This window comes from Babylonia areolata, chromosome 6 (genome assembly GCF_041734735.1).
Source record: "Babylonia areolata isolate BAREFJ2019XMU chromosome 6, ASM4173473v1, whole genome shotgun sequence".
In the NCBI taxonomy this organism is placed as follows: domain Eukaryota; kingdom Metazoa; phylum Mollusca; class Gastropoda; order Neogastropoda; family Buccinidae; genus Babylonia; species Babylonia areolata.
This window is the reverse complement of record NC_134881.1, coordinates 7973483-7991771: the sequence shown is the minus strand read 5'-3', so window position 1 is coordinate 7991771 and position 18289 is coordinate 7973483. Positions and strand designations below refer to the sequence as shown.

At 40.3% G+C, this 18289-nt stretch overlaps 1 protein-coding gene across 2 annotated transcripts; it reads left to right on the top strand.

Moving 5' to 3' along the window:
• The first annotated feature begins 317 nt into the window (after positions 1–317).
• Positions 318–17679, top strand: LOC143282704 (uncharacterized). Of its 2 annotated transcripts, none has more exons than XM_076588399.1 (8): positions 318–447; positions 2692–2750; positions 3304–3369; positions 4995–5212; positions 5793–7593; positions 9305–9431; positions 14912–14995; positions 15872–17679. In XM_076588399.1, the coding sequence occupies exons 1-8, from the start codon at positions 334–336 to the stop codon at positions 16031–16033; spliced, it is 2631 nt and encodes an 876-aa protein (XP_076444514.1). In that variant the 5' UTR covers positions 318–333; the 3' UTR covers positions 16034–17679. The 2 variants fall into 2 exon arrangements, with proteins under 2 accessions (XP_076444514.1, XP_076444513.1); XM_076588398.1 differs by having other exon boundaries at positions 14909–14995.
• The last annotated feature ends 610 nt before the right edge of the window (positions 17680–18289 follow it).

Sequence of the window (18289 nt, the reverse complement as noted above, 5' to 3'; positions counted from 1 at the left end):
ACTGCATTTCCATGCTCTGTATGTGGCTAAACTAAGGCTTTTTGCAATTTTGAAAAAAGTATCTTTATCAATATAATCAAAGGACATTTTTTATTATTATTATACCTATAATTTGGTTTACGTGGGTAATTGCCTTCTGTCTGTACAGATCAAAGGACAAGGTTTCATAAAAACAACAACAACAACAACAACAACAACAAAAACCCCAACCAACTTTGCTGTGTGTTCGTGAAAGCTCACGGTAGAAAGATATATTGAAGAGCACTCCTCATCACGCCTGCGCAACGCATCGCTCTCCTTTGACATAATTTCCGCTTCATACAGGCTGACAAAATGGATTCCTCGGGCGACAAAGCAGATCAAGCGAAACTTGCTGGCGTTGTGTATGAGTATCTTCGAGGTACCTGCAGTGAAGCGGCAGACATTTTGAAGAAAAAGTGTAAAGTGGTAAGACACAAAAGTTTATTGGAGCTGTCATATTATTATAACATGAAAACGTGTTCATGATTGCTTGTCCAACATAGCGGCAGTGAACACGTGGGTCTACATTGCTCAGTGGATCTTCTAGTTTTATTGCTTGTATCAGATAGTTGACAAACACTTGCCGCATCTTTTCACAAGGACGTTTGTGAAAAAAGGAGAAATTTGATAAGATAATATAGTCTTTTCAACCCAGGCTTTTTGACTTCATTTTCCAGATGGCCAGTTCGGTTGGGTCATGTCAAAACAGTGCTGAATCAGTGAATGAAATTGGAATTAATTATGGAAGTCTTAAAAATCCACATTTATATCAAGATCTATACAGATGAAGCATCTGTATATTGGAATGCCCCATGGTTGCACGGCACGGCATGTGTCAATATGTTTTGCTTTGCAAGCAGTGGAATAATGAAGAACAAGTTCAGATAGGAAATTGCATGATAGTGTAACTATCAGAATGTTATGTGTCAGAATCTGTCAGTGTCTTGCATGTATTCACCTTGTGAATGCTTAAAAAGAATACACAGTGACATACAGACACAGAGTGACAGACACTCACTCACTCACTCACTCACTCACACATCTCTCTCATACACATAGTACACACATTCTCTCTCTCTCTCTCACAGAATACACACAAGAACACAGACAGACAGACACACACACACACACACACACACACACACACATTAAATTCTCTAAAACTAGTGAAAGAGCACAGTCTTCCCACTCCCTCATAACCATAGGTTCTTGTAAGTCTGACCTGTTTTAAAACATCAGGAGTAAACCCAAATCAAACTGCCCTTTGAATATCATTAACGGCAACGCCTAAATCAGTGGGAGAAGAACAATGCAACCTTTGACATTTAAGGAAGGCTGAAGACCCTGCTCTCCCTGTTTTTGTTAAATCTCACATCCAAGAAAACTTTCTGAACTACCATAATGAATATACAAAAAGTTAAGTTCTTTATAACAACCAGGCAGTGGCATCATTAATTTCCAATATTAAAAGTAGAGAAGTACTATCATATTCATATTGTTTTTTTTCTTTTATATTCACAGCAGAAGTTATGGCTATATAAAGGGGTCTAAACCATTTCAGGCATTTGTTTGATCTTCCCATTACTATATTGCAGGTGTTATTTTGTGTTGATTCTATTACAGACATTAATGTAATTTAATATGAAATCAAAAGCAGAACTGGTAACATAAATTCTTCAAGTAATTCTTTTTTTTTTTTTTTTTTACCATTCGTGGTACAGTGATTGAATTTTTTTTAAATGCCTTCCCTCAAACTGTCAAAGGGATAGTAGGAAATGAGCATGTGGATTGTTATGCGAAAAAAGGTGCAGTGAATATTCACAATCTTATAGAAAATAAGAAAATCATATTCCATTTTCATTATAAGAAGGTTATCGACCACTGGAGAAAACAAACCTACTGGAACCATATTAGTAAACTGAAACTTGGGTAAGACTAAGAGATAATGCTAACAACAGCTAGCCCAAAATTGATTGTATGTTTTCTTCCAAAACAAAACATAACAGTAGCAGAAGGTTAACCAGTCTAGTGTATAGACCATGATTAAATGCTATAAAAACAATATTTGCTTCAAAAGTGACTTGCATTTGTGGTAATGCACCCTCAAACTTATATAATTATATATATAGTCGTACATATCATTTGTGAATGCAGACCACTGAAAACATTTTTACCCAATTCATTTACAAAATCTGCAGTTCCATCTTCTTCTTTTGGAGACATTTTATACAACAATCAAATCATGTTTGAAATAGTTAAGAGTTTTATTAGAACTATATAAAAGCCCCCCATTAGCTTGCTGTTATAATTTAGCTAATTTGAATAGTTAGTTTGTTATTCTATTTTATTCAGTTAATAGTTTAGTACTTTTTGTGTGTAATGCAAATTGAGGAAAGAGGAATAGAGAAAGTAGTGATGATATGAGGCATGGGTGGTGTGGGGAAGGGGATGGATTTTTGTCTAAAATCACAATGGTCGATAGATGTTCAACAAAATAACGAACGCATACACACAAAAGTTGCTGACATAAATAATTTAATATTATTTATGCAACCTCCCCCCTTCCCCCCCTCCCCACCCACCTTCCAAAACATGCATGTTGCCTATAACTGTATCATGTACTTGTATCAGTTTATGTATGTATATGTTATCATATACCTTATGTTGCAGGTATCAACTTCAGTGCCAAAGTTGCAAGAGGTGTACAATGGCTACATGCAGTGGAGTCAGTAAGTTTCAACACAATTTCTGCTGACAAGTGGTTGTACGTGTGTGGTTGGTTTGGTATCAACATATCCATAGGGATAAAACATATCCTTGTTTTCAAGGGCATCACTGTATATAGATTATGGTATAATTTGTAAAATGGTCAAGACCATCTTTTCATTGTTAGCTGCGCAAAATTTGGCCAAGCAGAGCAAACCAATAGGCCTAGTTTGCATCAGTTTGACATGGTAAGGTATATATCACCAAACAGGGAGTATAATTAAAACTCCTCCTATTAGTACAGACTTTGGATTTTTTTTTTTATTTTATTTTTTTTAAATTTTTTTTTTTTACAGTTTTTCAATAGTCTTAATAAAAACAACAACAACCCTGATCATAATGATTAAAAGGTGGTTCCATAACCAAGTAAGAACACATTAGGGTTGTGAGCATTTTGTTGGAAGGTATTTTTGGAAGTGTACTGGTTTCTGTTCAAAGCTGGATATCCTCGAGTTTGAAAAGGTTATGGTGAATTGACGTAATTGGCATTGTTTTTGTTTTTTGTTTGTTTCCCAGAAAATCTGGAAAAGGGAAAAGTGGTGCTTCATCCAAACCACAAGATGATTCTAGTTCCGAGTCAAGGTAAGTTTAATTTATATATTCGTGTATACGCTACAGTAATACTTTATATGGCTCTTCAATCAATCAATCAATCAAAAACACTTTATTAATCCACATGGAAATTAAGTTGTGCAATCACAGGCTCATTGTAAACACTGGCATAAACACTTTTTAATTTATTGGAAAAAAAAAAAAAAAAAAGCAGTTGAATGAACTTCATTTCCTGTATCATTGGACATTCTGAGTGAGAACTTAGATACGATTTTTAAGTAGCACTTGATGAACCACTGCTCATCATCATCATGCCACAGTTTAAATTTTGAAGAAACAACTTCTTCTTCTGTGTTCACTCGTATGCACACGAGTGGGCTTTTACGTGTATGACCGTTTTTACCCCGCCATGTAGGCAGGCAGCCATACTCCGTTTTCGGGGTTGTGCATGCTGGGTATGTTCTTGTTTCCATAACCCACCGAACGCTGACATGGATTACAGGATTTTTAACGTGCGTATTTGATCTTCTTGCTTGCATATACACATGAAGGGGGTTCAGGCACTAGCAGGTCTGCACATATGTTGACCTGGGAGATCGTAAAAATGTCCACCCTTTACCCACCAGGCGCCGTCACCGTGATTCGAACCCGAGACCCTCAGATTGACAGTCCAACGCTTTAACCACTCGGCTATTGCGCCCGTCGAAGAAACAACAATTTTGGAAGTAGTGAGGGTCGTATATTTCAGGCCATGATTTAAAATTTTGTAAAAGAAGTATCTAAAGTTCTCATGGGTTAATTATATTTCAGGCCATGATTTTAGATTTTGTAAAAGAAGTATCTAAAGTTCTCATTGGCTAATTATATTTGGACACTTTTCTTCTTATTGAAACCTGTCATTTGTTACCATCAAGAGGTTATCGGAAATTAAGATTTCTGACAATTTTTTAGTTTGCACTTCATTATTATGAACATATAATGTGGCCTCTAAGATCAAGAAGTTTCTGGCTTGAAAGAAATGAATTGGAAAGAATGTTAACTGAATATCTGATGTGGCTTCTAAGGTTTTGAAGCTTCTGGCTTGAAAGAATTAAGTTGGAGGGGTTTTTATATTGAATATTTGATGTGGCCTCTAAGATCTAGAAGTGAGCTAGAGGGGATGAACTGGTGTTAGATTTGTGAGAAACCTGCAAACTAAAATTTTGACAAATTAGTCAGAAATTGTTGATAACTGAAATTGTGAAAAGAAAGGAATTTGCTGAGCAGTGAAGTTGAACTTAAATTTTCCCTGCGTGTCTTCACACCGTCCCAAAATTTGGACCATTCTGTTGAATTTTATTCCAGAAATATTTTCGACTGTATCTGATAAACAGTAATGTTGATTTTCAATGATAAAGTCAGTATTAAATTTACGGAGTGCTCTTCAAAGTGAAGCGTTACTCTACACGAGCTTCATGATTCATGTATTACTGTGAACAGATGATTGTTGACGATATTATGATAATAATGATGATACTATTATGATAATTATTATTTTAGCTGTTGCTATTACTTGAAATACATTACTGTCATTACATGTTGTTGGGTTTTTTGGGGTTTTTTTTGTTTTTTTTTGTTGTTGTTTTTTTTAATATACAGAATGTTCTGTTCAATAGCTCTGAATCGGAGGATGAAACAAAGGCAGGTGCTAAAAAAACCACCCCCAAGCCAGCTGCTCCTGTGAAGCAGTCCAAACAGCCCGGCACTTCAGACTCAGACAGCGACTCAGAGAGCTCCGATTCAGAGGAAGAGACCAAGAAGAAGAAAATGGCTTCAGCCACTTCCCGGGATAAGAAAACTTCTCTTCTTAAGGCCAAGGAACCTGCTGTGAAAGGTGAAGCGAGGAAGCTTCCTTATTTGGAAACTTGAGTTTCCTTATCTTGTTGTTGAGTTTTTTAAAAGAATTATCTTTTTGTTTTCCCTCTGCTCCCCCTCTCCCTCAGTGAGTTAATCTGTTGTTCTTTGTATAATCTTATGTCTAAAATGTTTTAATTCAGTCCATCAAAAAATGTTTGACTCAATAATTTTACCATTCTTACTATGCTATCTCAGCAGCCATACACTGTTTTCAAAGCTATATGCATAATGATAATCACCACTGCAGTCTGTGGCCCTTGAACTGAAGCATTTGCACATACCACTTTGTACAAAATAGCAGTTGATTAAAAAGATCGTCGAAACATCAAGAGAATAATACAAGCTGTTTATTTTTTATTCACCAAATGCACTCACACTACCATGTCCATATGAGAGAGAAACTTGGTTATAAGTTCAAAAACAGGTGAGAAAATATGGTATTATTCAATTTATTGTCACATCCACATTAAACTTCCTTGATATTCACCTGATAAGCAGCTGTGTAAGGCTTGGCAGATTTGTTTCCCTTCACTGACACACTGTCTGTTGTTGTGCAGCCAACGCCAACAAAGCCCATGCTGTGTCCAGCAGTGACTCCTCCAGTTCTGAAGATGAAGCTCCTAAAAAGACAGACACCAGTAAGACTGCTGCAGCCAAGAAACCCCCTGTGACCAAAGCAAAAAGTTCCAGTTCTAGCAGCGACTCCAGCTCTGAAGATGAGGTGGATGCAAAAGTGACAGCCCAGAAAGCAACCCCTGCGAAACCTGCTGGTAAAGCGGCAGTGACCAAAAAGGACGACAGTTCCAGCAGTGACTCCAGTTCAGACAGTGAGGATGACAAAAAGAAAGCTCCCGTGAAGAGTCCTGCGGCAGCCAGCAAACCAACAGCTGGCACCCCCAAAGCCAAGAAAAGCAGTAGCTCCAGCAGTGATTCTAGCTCAGATGAAGAGGAGAAGAAAAAACCCACTAACGCTGCAAAACCTTCCGTTGTGGCCCCAAAAGCTAAAAGCCCAGTTGTTAAAAAAGCTGACAGCAGCTCCAGTAGCGATTCCAGTTCAGAGAGTGATGAGGACCAAAAGAAGCCACAACCCAAGAGTCCAGCAGTAAAGCCCACGGCCAAGTCTCCAGCAAAGCAGAAAGCAAAAAGCAGCAGCTCCAGTAGTGACTCCAGCTCTGAAGAGGAGAAGAAACCGGCCACTCCCAGTGCAGTCACAAAAACACCAACTAAATCCCCAGCAGCCAAGAAAGACAGCAGCTCCAGCAGTTCAGATTCTGAGAGTGAGGAGGAGACCAAGAAGCCAGCAGCCAAGTCTCCAAGTGCAGCTGCTCCACAAACGAAAATGCCGCCTGCCAAGAAACCAGCCAGCAGCAGTTCAAGCAGTGACTCAAGCTCTGATGATGAAGACAAAACGAAAAAACCCAAACCTTCAACAGTGCCTGCAAAGTCTCCTGCCAAGAAACCAGAAAGCAGCAGCTCCAGTTCTTCCAGTTCTGATGAAGAGGAAAAACCACCAGCAAAGAAAACTCAACCATCTCCCACAAAGTCTCCAGCTTCAAAGAAAAAAGCAGAGAGTTCATCCAGCAGCAGTGACTCTAGTTCCGATAATGAGGCAGCCCTGAAAAAACTTCCCCCATTGCAGAAGTCCACGCCGGCTGCAAAGTCATCTGCCAAACCTGTGCCGAAGAAGGCTGAATCCAGTTCCAGCAGTTCTTCAGATGATGAAAGTGCAAAGAAAACTGTCAGTACTCCAAAATCAGCCCTTGCCCCGAAAGCTACTGCAAAGAAAGCAGAGAGTAGTAGTTCAAGCAGCGATTCATCTTCAGATGAGGAAACTGCCAAGAAACCAGCACCTAAACCAGCCACACCTGTTGTGAAAACAACTCCAGCCAAGTCTTCAGCAAACAAGAAGGCTGAGAGCTCCAGCAGTGATTCCAGTTCTGATGAAGAGGATGCTAAGAAAACGCCAGCTGTGAAAAAGTCTCCTGCTCAGCCGGCAGTGTCAAAGGCAGACAGTTCTTCAAGCAGTGACAGTTCCAGTGAAGACGAAATTAACAATAAATCCATAAAGGCCACATCAACACCAAAACCTCCATCCTCAGGGCAGAGCACTCCGGCACAAGGTATCAAACGGAAAGCTGCCGATTCTTCAAGTGATGACAGTAGTAGTTCAGACTCAGACAGTCAGTCAAAGGCCAAAGTGAGTAAAACGAACTCGGCACCCTCCACTCCCAGCACATCAGCCAAACCAGCCAAACGGAAAGCAGAGAGCAGTTCTGATGATTCCAGTTCCGAAGATGAACAGCCTCCCAAAAAGAAAGCGAACGTTTCTGTGACTCCAGGATCCGCTAAAAATCAGCAGTAAGTAAACCTGCATTCTTTAGATAATATGATTTTGAGGAAAGTAGTCATGCCAGTCAGGTTGGTTGGTTTCATGGTCACACACAGACAGACAACACACACAAAACACACATTCATACACACACACACACACACACACACACACACACACACACACACACACTTGCAGTGTATGCATGTGCTTGCACTTGAGCAATAACTGGGGGTAATTGTGTACAGGCACTCATGCGTGCACTTCACACATGCAAGGATCCTAGATCCTACAGTTACATGTGAACACACAGACACTGACACACAGTGTGGAAAGGGGGTGATGATTCATTGGCATGTGTTATATATGTGCCTCTCTTTTTCTTTTTTTTTCTTTTTTCTTTTTTCTTTTTTTTTTTTAGGTGCAACAGCCAAATGATTATTTAAAGTGTTGGACTTTCAGTCTGAGGGTCTTGGGTTCAAATCCCGGCCACGGCACCTGGTGGGTACAGGGTGGAGACTTTTCTGGTCTCCCAGGTCAACAGACGAGCATACCTGCTAGTACCTGAACCCCCTTTGTGTGTATACACATGCAGAAGATCTTCTTTTTCTTCTTCTTTGTTTGTGGGCTGCAACTTCCATGTTCACTCGTATGCACACGAGTGGGCTTTTATGTGTATGACCGTTTTTACCCCGCCATGTAGGCAGCCATACTCCGCTTTCCGGGGTGTGCATGCTGGGTATGTTCTTGTTTCCATAACTCACCGAACGCTGACATGAATTACAGGATCTTTAACGTGCGTATTTGATCTTCTGCTTGCATATACACACGAAGGGGGTTCAGGCACTAGCAGGTCTGCACATGTGTTGACCTGGGAGATCGTAAAAATCTCCACCCTTTACCCACCAGGCGCCGCGCGCCATCACCGTGATTCGAACCCGGGACCCTCAGATTGAAAGTCCAACGCTTTAACCACTTGGCTATTGCGCCCGTCATGCAGAAGATCAAATACACATGTTAAAGATCCCATAATCCATGTCGACATTCAATGGGTTATGGAAACAAGAACATACCTGGCTTGGATTCCCCTGGAAAATGACTGCTTACATGGTGGGGGTGAAAACGGTCAAGCCCATAAAAGCCCACTTGTGTATGACTATGAGCCAGTGTGGAAGTCGCAGCCCATGAACGAAGAAGAAGATGGTTCTTTTTAACAGTGCAACAGATGAAGAGTGTGTGGTACTTTGGGATATGCTTTTTTCAGGCAAGAGGCTTGAGTGGGAAATATTTATATGATAATCTGTCTTTCAGTGATAGAGTGGTGAAACAGTTTTCAGACGGAGAATGGAAGGATTGAGAGGATTAATCTACGTATAGTTGTATTGTTTGTTCACATTTAAGTAATCTATGTAGAAATGCATTAAAATGCCAGTGACTGACAATGTTATGCATTGATAATTGGAATGCCTTGTTTGGGCATAGGGTAATACATTAAAAGGTGAATGTCTGATGGTTATAACTTGTACCTTTCCGTAGGCACAGGAGCAGTTGTGAGATAACCGTGTCTTTTTTCTAGAACAAAAATATTCTTTTCCAGAATTTATGTCATTAAGGTTTAAATCATAACATCAGCCTGGGCAAGATATGAAAGCAGAGAGGAGAGAAAAGTGAATAGAAAAAAAAAACTACAAACAAAACCAGAGAAGCTTTATTTGAACCATGAACTGAAATCGATGACAGGTCTTCTAAAAAGAGCGACAGCAGCAGCGACAGCAGCAGCGAAAGTGAGGCAGAGGCCAAGACACCCAAGACACCCAACACACAGCCACTGATGAATGGCAAGGGAGATTCTGCCAACAGATCTGGGGTGAGTCCTGCTGCCCTTAGTATGCCAGTGAGGCTTAAGTGTTTGTTGTGAGTGGTTCTGGTTCACAGTGTGTCAGGATTTAGAGTTTGCTCTGATGTCTGAGTGATTCAGGCTGACTCTAATCACAGTATGCCAGTGAGGCTTAAGTGTTTGTTGTGAGTGGTTCTGGTTCACAGTATGATGATGAGGCTTTAGTGTTTGTTGTGAGTGGTTCTGGTTCACAATATGATGATGAGACTTTAGTGTTTGTTGTGAGTGGTTCTGGTTCACAGTATGCCAGTAAGGCTTTAGCGTTTGCTGTGAGTGGTTCTGGTTCACAGTATGCCAGTGAGGCTTTAGTGTTTGCTGTGAGTGGTTCTGGCTCACAGTATGGCAATGACTGAATGAGGCTTTAGTGTTTGCTGTGAGTGGTTCTGGCTCACAGTATGACGATGAGGTTTTAGTATTTGTTGTGATTGGTTCTGGTTAACAGTATGACAATGAGGCTTCAGTGTTTGTTGTGAGTGGTTCTGGTTCACACAGTATGATGAGGCTTTAGTGTTCGCTGTGAGTGGTTCTGGTTCACAGTATGACAATGAGGTTTTAGTGTTTGTTGTGAGTGGTTCTGGTTCACAGTATGACAATGAGGCTTTAGTGTTTGCTGTGAGTGGTTCTGGTTCACAGTATGCCAATGAGGCTTTAGTGTTTGCTGTGAGTGGTTCTGGTTCACAGTATGATGATGAGGCTTTAGTGTTTGCTGGGAGTGGTTCTGGTTCACAGTATGCCAGTAAGGCTTTAGCGTTTGCTGTGAGTGCTTCTGGTTCACAGTATGCCAGTGAGGCTTTAGTGTTTGCTGTGAATGCTTCTGGTTCACAGTATGACGATGACTGGATGAGGCTTTAGTGTTTGTTGTGAGTGGTTCTGGTTCACAGTATGACAATGAGGCTTTAGTGTTTGCTGTGAGTGGTTCTGGTTCACAGTATGATGATGAGACTTTAGTGTTTGTTGTGAGTGGTTCTGGTTCACAGTATGACGATGAGGCTTTAGTGTTTGCTGTGAGTGGTTCTGGTTCACAGTATGACAATGAGGCTTTAGTGTTTGCTGTGAGTGGTTCTGGTTCAGAGTATGACAGTGAGATTTTAGTGTTTGCTGTGAGTAGTTCTGGTTCACAGTATGCCAGTAAGAAACAAAACCAGAATGTCACATTGGTAAAGTACAACAAGCCCTGAAGATCCTACAGATAAAGGTTATGGCCCCCATGAACTGATGAAGACCTGTGTGCATTTTGAAGCCTCTGTGGAGTAAGGGCACACAAATGAGTTGCTTCCCTTGCCAAAGAAAGCGACAGAATTTGTGCATGCCTGGTTGCCAGGAAATGGTAAAGTGTCTGATCATCGAAAAAGAAAAGGGAAAAAATGACATGTTTCATCATGACTGTACTGGAAAGGGGGGGGAGGGGGGGGGGGGGAAGGTAAAGTGGGAAGGGGTATGTTGAAATTTAGTGTCATGGCTGAAAGGTTTTTAACGTTATAAATAAGACAGATAGAATAACCTGTTTTCATACAGTGCTAATATAACGCATCTGTTATTTATCTGTATTGTTGTTTTTATGAGTTAAAATTTTAAGTCATTCCACTTTTAAGTTGGAACATAACTTGTTTTTTTTTTGTTTGTTTGTTGTTTTTTTAAACTTATACTGTAATTAGTTGAGTTTTTTTTTTTTTTTTTTTTAATTAAGAGAAAACAAAATCTCGTCATTCCACTTTTGATGCGTAACATACTGCTGTTCTCATTGTGAACAGTTCAGCCAGTCTGGCCCAGTTGTGAAGAACAACTCTGACAGGCAAGGCTCAGAATGGTTGGAGAAGAAGAACTTTGAGTTTGACAGGCCCAGACAAAGCTCAGAATGGTTGGAGAACAAGAAATTTGAGATTGACAGGCCCAGACAAAGCTCAGAATGGTTGGAGAAGAAGAAATTTGAGATTGACAGGCCAAGACAAAGCTCAGAATGGTTGGAGAAGAAGAACTTTGAGTTTGACAGGCCAAGACAAAGCTCAGAATGGTTGGAGAACAAGAAATTTGACAGGCAAAGCTCAACATGGGCAGAGAAAAACTCTAACAGGCAAAGCTCAACGTGGGCAGAGAAAAACTCTAACAGGCAAAGCTCAACATGGGCAGGGAAAAACTCTAACAGGCAAAGCTCAAAATGGTCAGAGAACAGCAACAGGCAAAGGCAGAGCACACAGTGTGTGAGCTATTCAAAGGTGGTAGGTGCAAGTTTTTGATATTGAGAAAGTGTGAGTAGGATGAATGGACTAACTACTTCTACATGTCACAAGGTATAGTCTCATTGGTTTGTCGGGAATCCATTCAGAGATTTTCAAAGGCACTGCATCTGTGAGATGAATATGCATATAATATTGATTGATATAATAATAATAATGTGGAGTGATGGCCTAGAGGTAACACGTCCGCCTGGGAAGTGAGAGAATCTGAGTGCGTATGGTTCGAATCACAGCTCAGCCGCCGATATTTTCTCCCCCTCCACTAGACCTTGAGTGATGGTCTTGACACTAGTCATTCAGATGAGACGATAAACCAAGGTCCCATGTGCAGCATGCACTTAACGCACATAAAAGAACCCACGGCAACAAAAGGGTTGTTCCTGGCAAAATTCTGTTGAAAAATCCACTTTGATAGGAAAAACAAGTAGAACTGCACGCAGGAAAAAATACAAAAAAATGGGTGGCGCTGGGGAGAGCAGCCCGAATTTCACATAGAGAATTCTGTTGTGATAAAAAAAAAAAAAACAAATACAAATATGCATGAGCTTTATTGGTATTTTGGTCCTGAGTAAGTCAGAAAGTTAATTTTATAGAGAGACGGACAAAGAGATAAGAAAGTTGTAGAACTGCCTCTGGTTGACTTCTCTGCACGCAGTACAAAAAGCGTCTCAAGCATGACGGTTAGCCCTAAATCATGTACAAAGGAGGAGATGACCTGAAGATTTTATTTGAGGAGATACTCATTACTGCCATATTGATCATACTGAAAACCTCCACTAAATTACTGAAACTGGGGTTCTACTTCAGGTGGGTATTTGGGGGCCTAGGCAAGTCTGTGCATGGCGACTGCCCAGTCTTGAAAGAATGCCTCCCCTCGAAAGCGGAGTATGGCTGCCTACAGGGCGGGGTAAAAACGGTCATACACGTAAAAGCCCACTCGTGTACATACGAATGAATGTGGGAGTTGCAGCCCATGAACGCAGAAGAAGAAGAAAGAATGCCTGAGTTTGAAGAGACAGGCATGGTAGCTGACTGGTTTGACTTTTAGCATTGGTCTTTAGGTCTGAGTGTCCCCGAGTTAGGATCCTGCATCAGTACATGCTGTGTGAGATGGGCCGAGTGTGAGGCTCACTTCTCAGATTGCCCAGCTCAGCATATTATGGATAGATCTGCTTGTGCTGTAATCCGGTCTGTCATGTTGCTCTTGCAAAAGCTCCAACAGGCATGCTAAAGATTACAGTGTGCTGGCTATTTGGTGGGTTATGGAAATAGGAACACAGCTAGCATGCAGACCCCCAGAAGCAGAGTGTGGATGCCAAACTGGTTGGGTAAAAATGGTCATACACATAAAACACATACGTAGCTACAAGTTACCATGAGATTTGCTGCCCAGAAATGCAAGAGAAGATACAAAATAGTTTATGTACCGTTTAAAAGTTTTGCATTATAAAACAATGCTGGTTTGCTTAGCAAGAATCAGTTCATCTGAACACAGATACCGTTTTAATGATATAATTTTCTGACAATGATAATTGATATGGTAGCATATAACGTTTTAAAATAGTCGAACACCAAGGGTTGCAATCATCATGGAGGGGTGGAGAGAGGGGGTGGGGGTGAATATTAACGTAGACGGGTGCAATAGCCAAGTGGTTTAAGCGTTGGACTTTCAATCTGAGGGACCCTGGTTCAAATCACGGTAACGTCGCCTGGTGGGAAAAGGGTGGAGATTTTTCCGACCTCCCAGGTCAACATATGTGCAGACCTGCTAGTGCCTGAACGGTGAACCCCCTTCATGTGTATACGCACACAGAAGATCAAATAAAGATCCTGTAACCCATGTCAGCGTGGGTTATGAAGACCTGAAAATACCCAGCATGCATGAACCACGACAGAGTCATCGACAAGTTGATGTTGGTCATGTAATGGAAAGAAGAAAAAAGCTTGCAGCAGTTTTTTGTCTTGCAGCCTTTATTGTTAAGATACAGAGATAGAGAGGTATATTGTTAAACGACAATTTCATTAGTAAAACTAAATTGATATTGGTTGCCGTGTGGAAAAAAGTAAAATTTGGTCATGGTCACATGAATGAGACAAGACATTTTCTTTTTTTTTAATTTTTATTTGACATATTTACTGTCAGGAAATTTAGTTTTCAGTTGCATGTCAGTGCATTGTTCTTTGCTTGCTTTTTTTTTTTCTTCTTCTCACTTTTAGAAAATGATTTATACAAATATCAGATCTGCAGAATGTACTGTTCCATCCATGCTAATTAGCAACATTTTCAGTAGCGATTATTACAGGGTGCTTGAGCTTTTCAGCTGAGAGGGGTGCATAGTAAGACCCAAGTCCTTGCAGAAGATGGTGTCAAATGGTCTGTGGTGCAACCAACAATGATCAGCATACCTTTGACACTGGCCACTGAGAACGATTGTCTTGTAGCACTTTATAACAAACATGTATTATAGATTGATAATAACAGTATATACAGTACCATGGCCAGGTATGAGGAGACCCCCATTTTTTCCCCAGGTTTAACAGAATATCTGTATTTTACATGGTTTTATTTGGGTGCATTGTAGCATGACCTGTTTTCAGTCATTTCACTTTCAGCCCTGATAGTGATACTGTGTCTTTTACTGTCAGCTGAGCTCTGAGTTGAACTGAATTGGAGGGGTAAGATTTAGAGAGAGTGACTGGGCTTGAAAATGCTTAAATTGTCTTCGTAGGGGTTGTAGTGAATTTGATACTTGTGCCTTGTTTGTTATGTTTTAACATTGTTGTCATGTTTGTTTTAACATTCAGTGATTCATGTCATGTTTGTTATGTTTTAACATTCAATGATTCATGTCATATTTGTTACGTTTTAACATTCTTGTCATGTTTGTTACGTTTTAACGTTCAATGATTCATGTCATGTTTGTTACGTTTTAACATTGTCATGTTTGTTACGTTTTAACGTTCAATGATTCGTGTCATGTTTGTTATGTTTTAACATTCAGTGATTCATGTCGTGTTTGTTATGCTTTAACATTTGTCCTATTTTTGTCTGTGGTTTTTGTCCCCATTATCTATGGACAATGTATGATATCTAATATTGCTTTTCTTTTACTGTGGATGTTTCTTCAAATTTAAATCTTTTGAATATTTAGGATTTTGTATAATTGGAAATGGTGTGTGTGTGTGTGTGTGTGTGCTGTGTATTTTCATCAGAAGAAAGTGAATGAACCATTTCGGCGTGTGAAAGTTGAGGAGATCTTCGTGGACAACAAGTTCAGGGACAACTCTTTTGAGGCAAAGGTAAAGATGCTCTTGCTTGAATTCATTTTATATATTTAATTTTATTGCCTTTTTTACTTTTGGCACCAGTCTGTTGAGTTCCTATTCAGTCAGTCAAGTTGTATTTGAACAGCCGGAAAATAGTGAAAGATAAAGGGAGAGTGGGTGTGGAAGTGGCTGGTATCGTCTTGTACAGTTGCAGAGGTGTGCATATTACCCATTTGAAAACACAGTAACAAAGGGAGGTGTGTGTTTGAAAGGTGAAAGTCTGAAACTGAAGTGATGTTAAAAGCTTAAAAGAAAACTTTGTGCATTGTTCACTCATTGCAAGACTTTGGCACACAACTTCAAGATACTGAACACTTCTTCACAGGTAAATAGAAGATAGAGAGAAACAGAATTGTATTGTATTGTATTACTCTTTTTTGTCACAACTGATTTCTTTGTGTGGAATTTTGGCTGCTTTCCCCTGGGAGAGCACGTTGCTGCACTGAGAGCGCCACCCACTTTTTTATATTTTTTCCTGGAAGTGGATTTTTCTACAGAATTTTGCCAGGGACAGTGCTTTTGGCATGGGTTCTTTTACGTGTGGTAAGTGCATGCTGCACACGAGACCTCGCTTTATCGTCTCATCAGAGTGACTAGCATCCAGACCACCACTGAACGTCTCGAGTGGGGGAGAAAATACTGGCGACTGTGCCAGGATTTGAACTGGTGTGCTCAGATTCTCTCGCTTCCAAGGTGGACGGGTTACCTGAAGGCCATCGCTCCACATAAATGTAAACTACTTTAATTTATCTTCTTTTGGCTGTTGTTGTTGTTGTTAAAGCTGTCTACAGTTTTAAGCTGTTTTGTTATAGGGGTGTAACGGTTTTGTGTGGGTTGTGGAATGTTCAGAGAGGCGCCTCAGGCTCATGGGGGGAGAAGGCAAACCAGGACCTTAAACACACCAGGGGCAAGTCCTTCCGCCACGAAAAGACCAAGAAGAAGAGAGGCAGCTATCGGGGAGGCGTCATTGATGTGAACGCCGTTCATTCCATCAAGTTCGACAGTGACTGATTGACAGTGTTAGGGTATGGGTAGATATGTACGATTGTTGCACAAGTCTGACAGTGACTGAGGGACGATGTTAGGGCATGGGTAGGTTGGTACTGTTATTGCACATTGGCTGGTTTTGGGCTTAGTGAAAGTGGACGGATGGCATTTATTGATTATGAAAGTGTTCCTTTTTATTTATATTTATATATTTTTTTTAAATATTAGGACTGCCATGAAGGAAAGACTGATAGATGGTGTTTGGATCTTGTTCACAATACACATAGCAGGAGAGAGGAATATTTGTGCTCATGTGTGTTACCACACTCTTTAATTTTCTGCGTCTTTCGATTTTTTAATTTTCTACACCAATTAAAACCTGTCTGACTTGTTCAGATATTTTGACAAATGTGTTCAGTGTATGTCAGTTTGAACCAGTTCACTTTTTGTCTTATCCTCTTGTGAGTATCATAGTACTGATTTTGCTCTGTGTTGTTGGCAGTTTTTCAGTTTTTGTTTTTTTTGAAAACAGATTCAAGGTCTTTGACATTTCAGTGCTGGTGAAGAACCTGAGTGTAAGAACTGGGAGTCATTGCTGTGTAGGGCTACCTGTCAGCTGGCAGGCAGGTAAAGAGAAAGAGCTGTGCTGTTTATTTACCTGTGTGCAAGGTGAAAGCAGAGAACTCTAAGCAGCAGTGTTGTGAAGGTATGGACCTTGTGTCCTGTTGTGCAGGAAGAGACATGCACATCTGCAACCTTGTATTGTATTGTATTTCTCTTTTTATCATAACAGATTTCTCTGTGTGAAATTCGGGCTGCTCTCCCCAGGGAGAGCACGTCACTACACTACAGCGCCACCCATTTTTTTGTATTTTTTTCCTGCGTGCAGTTTTATTTGTTTTTCCTATCAAAGTGGATTTTTCAACAGAATTTTGCCAGGAACAACCCTTTTGTTGCCGTGGGTTCTTTTACATGTGCTAAGTGCATGCTGCACACGGGACCTCGGTTTATCGTCTCATCCAAATGACTAGCGTCCAGACCACCACTCAAGGTCTAGTGGAGGGGGAGAAAATATCGGCGGCTGAACCGTGATTCGAACCAACGCGCTCATATTCTCTCGCTTCCTAGGCGGACGTGTTACCTCTAGGCCATCACTCCACATGCCCTCAAAACTGAGCTCAACAACTGGATCAGTCCGGAGTTTATATGGGTCAGATCTTGGGAATCTGGATTTGGAATCAGTTTTGGAATCAGAAGAGAAAAGAATCATTTTAATTTCCATACAATGGCTCACATCAAACGATAGAAAATCATTTTGATTTCCATGCATGAAGAACATAAAACACATGGAAAACATTCTTATTTCCGTACTCAAAAAACATTTTTCATTTCCATAGTTGGAAAACATTGGCAATTGGCAATGACTGACATAAAAAAAAAGAAAAGTGAATGTGTACTTATTTTTTTGGTCTGAAGAATCACCATGAACAAAGCCCTGTTCCTTAGTGATGATCAGTGTACATGTCGGTATATCCCCAGAGATGGCTCAGAGAGTGAAGTGGTGTATTTAGATAAATTCACTGTAGTCTTGACCGCAGCTTTGAATTTGTAGGTATGAATGGACAGAGTGTGGGAATCATGGTTCAAATAAAAGTTCAGATGAAAGCACACTGCAGGTTTGGTGGGGTTTTTTTTTTGTGTGGTTTGGTTGCGAATTGTGGGAACATTACCTTGATGGTTTATGCATAATCAGTACTGAGTAGCCGTTACAATATCATCACACCACTGAGACCTGGTACTGGCGCTTGCTGGATTGCTGGTGGAAATGTTTTCCACTCACCCAGGTCAACATATGTGCCGACTTGCTAGTACCTTATTCTTCTTTTGTATGTAATTGTATACACATACAGAAGATCAGATGTGTTAATTAAAGATTCCATAAAGTCATAATCCTTGTCAGTGTTCAGTTGGTAACGAAAACAAAAACATACCCAGCAGATCCACCTCTGAAAACAGAGTGTGGCTGCCTATACAGCAATGTATAAACAATTAACACTTGCGAAAGCCAGTTTGTAGAGAGGAGTGAATGTGGGAGTTGAAGCCCACAAACACAGAAAGAAAGAAAGAACTATTAGTTTACTTTTTTTCTTTTTCTTTTTTTTTTTACTTTGTTCAACATGATTGAAAGAAAGAAAGAGTCATGCAGAGTGTGTTCTGGTAAGTCAGATCACAGACAGTGGAGAAGATCAGTCGCTTTCTTTCCTTGTGTTTAATTGAGTC

Bases quoted from the DNA above. Each gene is read 5' to 3' on its own strand.
- LOC143282704 (XM_076588398.1), top strand. From the start codon at position 334: ATGGATTCCTCGGGCGACAAAGCAGATCAAGCGAAACTTGCTGGCGTT. The intron at 448-2,691 runs GTAAGACACAAA...CTTATGTTGCAG, and splicing joins TGAAGAAAAAGTGTAAAGTG to GTATCAACTTCAGTGCCAAA. The intron at 9,432-14,908 runs GTGAGTCCTGCT...TATTTTCATCAG, and splicing joins ATTCTGCCAACAGATCTGGG to AAGAAAGTGAATGAACCATT.